The sequence below is a fragment of the Lupinus angustifolius genome, unplaced genomic scaffold (assembly GCF_001865875.1).
Source record: "Lupinus angustifolius cultivar Tanjil unplaced genomic scaffold, LupAngTanjil_v1.0 Scaffold_5_161, whole genome shotgun sequence".
NCBI lineage: Eukaryota > Viridiplantae > Streptophyta > Magnoliopsida > Fabales > Fabaceae > Lupinus > Lupinus angustifolius.
The window spans coordinates 10,289-16,443 of NW_017717372.1; the positions used below are offsets into that span (position 1 = coordinate 10,289).

General features: G+C 35.2%; 1 protein-coding gene across 1 annotated transcript; it reads left to right on the top strand.

The window, feature by feature from the left end:
• Nucleotides 1-829: 829 nt before the first annotated feature.
• Nucleotides 830-5,414, top strand: LOC109337369. The gene is made up of 3 exons (XM_019574335.1): nucleotides 830-1,205; nucleotides 1,425-1,493; nucleotides 2,203-5,414. The coding sequence occupies exon 3, from the start codon at nucleotides 2,276-2,278 to the stop codon at nucleotides 5,285-5,287; it is 3,012 nt and encodes a 1,003-aa protein (XP_019429880.1). The 5' UTR covers nucleotides 830-1,205; nucleotides 1,425-1,493; nucleotides 2,203-2,275; the 3' UTR covers nucleotides 5,288-5,414.
• Nucleotides 5,415-6,155: the final 741 nt, after the last annotated feature.

Genomic DNA, 6,155 nt, shown 5'->3' on the forward strand with positions numbered 1-6,155 from the left:
TAATAGTATATAAAACTCATACACATAGTATATATTTTTTCTCATTTTGTAAAAAATCAAAATAGAAATATGGAGGGAAATGCTGGATGCTCTATAAAAAAATAAAGGTGGGATTAGATGAATTAGGTCATTAAAATAAATTTAGTCCCAATTTTGAAAACCTTAAGTAAAATTGGTTCTGACATTGTAAGACGTGAATTTATTTTTTTAAATGTGACTCAACCGATTAATTTGTTTCCAAAATTTGATCATACTAATCAATCTGGTTCCAACAAAATATAACACCTGGCTTTGGATTTTTTCCTGAAAGATAAACAACATTGTTGTTGTTGGATTTGTCACGTAGTTATCAAACTACCATTGAACATACACTTGAGTTAGTGTGTTAGATTTCATTAAAAGCTTACTACAATCAGGGGCTATAATCTTTAACAATCATTACCAAATTTTATTTTTCATTATGTATAGAAATAAATTGAAATTATTATAATAAAAACTTCTCTCTTATGACCAAAAGGCAATAGTTCAATTCATTTAAACGAAATTTGATGAGAGGGATAACACACTTCCTAAAAGTGATTAATTCATAAACCAAAGGGTGAAGATACCATTGTTATTACAAAAAAAACAAGCCTATCTTCTCATATCTTAGGACTAAATATATAACTTCTCTTATATTCTCAATGATTAAATATTATTCTTAGAGAAAATATGTATTAATAATGTAAAAAAAAAATTTACAATCTGATCATTAGGTGGATGACTGAATGTATATAAATCTTAGTATGGTAACTTTAACAATGTGAATCCAAATGCCCAAATGACAGTGGCAATTTGCAGATTTTTAACAGTTGTATAAATGGATGTGGAGCCTACTGCCATTTTCCACAATACAAAGTAGTCAGATCCATTACCTTCTTCACCTTTGACACTCATTTCATCATATCTTTCCATTTTGCAGACACAAAAAATGTGCTATCTAACTTAGTCAATATAGAGAGTGGAAAAAATTAAACTTGGCCTGAGAACTGAACTGTGAAGAAGTGAATCACAATCATAGATATTATATCAAAAAAAAGATACATAGAATGAGTTAAAAGTCTCACTCAGAGACATATTCATATATTTACAAAGAAAGCGTGGTTATCAAAAATAGCTACAGTTTCTGCACCCCAGAAGAGTTGTTCTTTCCCTTGCTGAAAAAGGTTGACACTTTCTCATTCATTTCAACTACTTTATACTTTTTTTCTTCTCTTTCTCAAATGGGGTACTTTGAGATAAAGGGTATAATATCTCACATCATTGGATATTTGACAGTTTCATTGGTAGTTTGTTTTGGTTGGTTTTTGTTAATGTTGCAGTGTTTAGAAGTTTTATTAGTTTTCTGTTTCTTAATCTGCTTTGACTTTTGTCATTTTTTTCAGATAAACTAGATTGGTTGGGTGGGGACAAATAAGTGAATCTACAGCTCAGTGTTTCAATTTTGCAGCCTTGTAAGTACTCAGAAGTCAGATCTGAATCAAATGATGCTTTTATCAATTTTATTAATCCCATATGAGTAATTGCATTACCTTACATATATACTTTTTCGCACCTTTTGATTGCATCTGGTCCTACCTCCATTCTGATTCTGTCACATAGTCAAATGTGAAATATTCATTTTTTTCAGCATATACTGTTACTATTTACTAGTGCCTTCTTCCTTGTTTTTGAATTTGGTTAATGAATTGCTCAACTATGAGTTATGTGTTTTTATGTGAGTTGAGTTTGTGCCTTGTTGATTTTTCAAGTCTTGTGTAAATGTCAATGCCCAAGAAGGCAACAACAGGGAATGTCCCAAACAGATGCTAAGTTTCCAAAATCTTTCTGTAAAGTAAATAATCCTATATATGTTGACTCTCTTTGCTACCGACCAATGGTAATTTCTGTTTATGAATTGACAAACTAAATATCCTTTTTTTGTTTTTGTGTGGAAATTTGAGATCTATAGGAGTTTAACTTAGATGATGGTTGGTTGCACTATTTACATTTTATTAAAAGACTCTATTTCGCTGGCTTTTCATTTCTCGACTTTATTCATTATATGCTTCATACTTTAAGTACCATAAGCATACAATATAGAACAGTCAATTTTGATTCTTTCTGCCATATTGAATGATTGGAATAAATTTGTGACTGACCAAGACATTATCTCAACATCAGAGTGGCTGTTACTATAAATTGCGGGTGCATGTGATTCAATATCTTCCAGAATTGTGAAATATCTTCTTCAAATATGGATGGTCATGAAGAAAGCTGCACATTTGGACCCTTGGCAGCAATGAGTTCAAGGAATTTGTCATCCTCATCTTCAGCATTTTTTTCGGCTACACAGTCACCCTTCTTCTCCCCAAGAACATCTTCATGTCATTTATTGGAGTCCATAAGATCCGATGCTCGAAGTCCAAGTGACAGAATTCGTGTAGATGCTGCTCCACCTAGCACCAGTTCAGCGATTCAAGAACCTAAATCTCTTGTAAATTTTACATCTACCTTATCTGATGTGCCTGCATCTCCGGATGGTATTAATTCAAGTAAAGTAAATTTGCAGAAACTCGATCGCATATCTTCCTCAATTGGCATCTCTGATAGCACTATATCTAGTTACTGTCCTCCCAATGATGATGGTTACTCGGAGCAGAAAGAGAAGAGAAGCAAGAAAGGAAGAAACCAAAGAACATCATCGACTCCAGGGTCCAGATCAGTTTCCTCTTATAGATTAAAGAGTTGTGATGTCTTCATAGGCTTAAATAGTCGCAAGCCTCCTGTACTAAGATTTGCCAATTGGCTATGTGCCGAGTTAGAAATTCGAGGTATTAGTTGCTTTATATCAAACAGGGCTAAATGTAGGAACTCTAGTAAGCTTGGCAATGCAGAGAAAGCTATGGATGTTGCATATTTTGGGATAGTAATTATTACAAGGAAGTCTTTCAAGAACCGTTACACCATTGAGGAGCTCCAATTCTTTTCCGGAAAGAACAATTTGGTGCCGATATTCTTTGATTTGAGTCCAGCTGATTGTCTTGTGAGGGATATAATTGAAAAGAGGGGTGAGCTGTGGGAAAAACATGGAGGGGAACTTTGGCTTATGTATGGAGGGTTGGAGCAGGAGTGGAAAGATGCGATCCACGGCCTCTCTCGGGTTGACGAATGGAAATTGGAAGCTCATGAAGGGAACTGGAGAGATTGCATACTGAGGGCTGTAACAACCTTAGCAATGAGGTTAGGCAAGAGAAGTGTTGCTGAGAATTTAACAAAATGGAAAGAGAAAGTAAAAGAAGAAGAGTTCCCTTTAACTAGAAATGAGAATTTTATTGGTAGAAAGAAAGAGCTTTCGCAACTGGAACTTATGCTTTTTGGTGATGTTACTGGAGATTCACAGAAAGACTATATAGAACTTAAAGCGCGGACCAAGCGAAAGCATGTGACTATTGGCCGGGGAAAGAGTAATGTGATAGATGAAAGATGGAGGGAAAAACATATCGGAAATGTAAGCAGGGAGGAAAAAGAACCAGTTATATGGAAGGAATCAGAAAAGGAGATTGAGATGCAAAGTATCGAGTTTCCTCAGAAGAACTTCTATTCGAGGTCCAAAAGTAGCGGAAAGTATACTAGGAGGAAAAGAGGAATGAAGATTTTGTTCGGGAAAGGGATTGCATGTGTGTCAGGAGATCTAGGAATTGGAAAGACTGAACTTGTTCTTGAGTTTGCTTACAGATTTCATCAAAGATATAAAATGGTTTTATGGCTAGGAGGGGAGAGCAGGTATATAAGGCAAAACTATTTGAACCTCAGGTCTTTTTTAGAAGTGGACGTGGGAGTTGAGAATAGTTTGGAGAAAACGAAGATAAAAGGATTTGAAGAGCATGAAAACGAAGCTATCTCTAGAGTTCGGCAAGAGTTGATGAGAAACATTCCATATCTTGTGGTCATTGATAACTTGGAAAGCGAAGAGGATTGGTGGGATCACAAACTTGTGATGGATCTTCTCCCTCGTTTTGGAGGAGAGACCCATGTAATTATAACAACATGCCTTCCTCGCGTCATGAACTTCGAACCTCTTAAACTTTCATACTTATCAGGAGTTGAAGCAATGTCTCTAATGATAGGGAGTGGCAAGGACTATCCAGTTGCAGAGGTTGATGCTCTAAGAATTATTGAGGAGAAAATCGGAAGGTTAACTTTAGGCCTTGCTATTGTCAGCAGAATTCTGTCCGAGTTACCTATAACTCCAAGCAGGCTCTTAGATACCATAAAAAGAATGCCTTTGAAGGACATTTCATGGAGTGGTAAAGAAGCTCAATCTTTACGGAAGAACACTTTTCTTCTGCAACTCTTCGATGTATGCTTCTCAATATTTGATCATGCAGATGGTCCAAGGAGCTTGGCAACCAGAATGGTTCTTGTAAGTGGATGGTTTGCGCCTGGTGTAATTCCAGTTTCCTTATTGAGACTTGCTGCTCACAAGATACAAGAAAAGCATAAGAGAAACCGTTTCTGTAGAAAAGTATTGCGATCCTTATCTTGCGGATTCTCATCCTCATACACCAAAAGATCAGAATTTGAAGCATCTTCTCTGCTGCTAAGATTTAATATTGCAAGGGACAGTACTAGGCAAGGATATATCCAATTCAATGGACTCGTCAAACTATATGCTCGAAAAAGAGAAGTTACTGGAGCTGCCCAAGCAATGGTTCAAGCCGTTATCAGTCAAGGCTCAATATCTCAAAATATGGACCATTTATGGACTGCATGTTTTCTGATATTTGGATTTGGTCACGATCCTCCGGTTGTTGCACTCGAAGTTACTGAGCTTGTATATCTTGTAAAAAAATTGGTTCTGCCTCTTGCAATTCACACTTTCATTACCTATTCTAGATGCACTGCTGCTCTAGAGCTTCTGCTCTTATGCACCAATGCCTTGGAAGCTGCAGACCAATCATTCGTGACCTCGGTCGACAAGTGTTTGCACAAATCTCTTTGCTGGAGGTCTATTCAGACTAATGCTCAGTTGAATCCTTGCCTTTGGCAAGAACTGGCTCTATGTAGAGCCACTGTGCTTGAGACTAGGGCCAAACTATTGCTAAGAGGCGCGCAATTTAACATCGGGGATGATCTAATCAGAAAGGCTGTTTTTATCAGGACTTCAATCTGTGGCGAAGATCATCCAGATACCGTATCAGCTCGCGAAACTTTAAGAAAACTCACCAGACTAATTGAAAATGTCCATATTCATGCTTCAGCTTAGATTTTTGATCTTGTAACTTAAAAGGAAATTCTAGAATTACACAGATTTACAATAAAACTAGTTCTGTATACTCTTTCATGCAACATTCTAAACCATTTTTATAAAGGTCTAGCATGATATGCCTTCATGTTTATAGTGTTGTCTTCTCAATTCTCATATATGAATACAATAACTACCCTTCTGTAGATAAATAAACACTTTTTGACTACTTTGCTATTGCCTACTGTTACATAAATGGCAAATAGACCAAGTAAGTGTGTCTTCAAATGAGAGTTTGATGTCATTTGTTGTATAATACTATGAGAAAAACATAGTATCATTTACTTTTGATATTTAATTATCGTTGTCTTTTTTAAAAAAAAGTAATCCAAATAAATGGTAATGATGTAGTCTATGTGTATAAATCTTTACTCTAACAGTGTATAGATTTTACAATTTAATAAAGTGTAATATCTATGCACTGAAAATGGAAAGATTTATACACAATCAGTGTATCATTGACCCTTCATTTGGAATACTTTTCTTTAAAAAATCAATCGTAATTAAAAATGAATAGTAAATTATGCAGGGACAGTGTAAAAAAAATTTATAACTGTTAGTGTAACATTATTTTCTCTATTAACAATATACCATAGAGCTAAAAAAAACTTATGAAATTATATTGGTAGCATCATCCTTTGTAACGACCACACATTTGAACATGAATCAGTCGAAGATTTGTGAGCTGCTACTACACCTATTTCTTCAAGCCGAATTCTAGGTTCATGAGATATTCATAAATCATAATGCTTCAAAGATATTGGTACATGTGGATTACTTTTTTGTCTAATTTAATTAAAAGTTTTTGTCCTAATGTTAGAATAGCCTG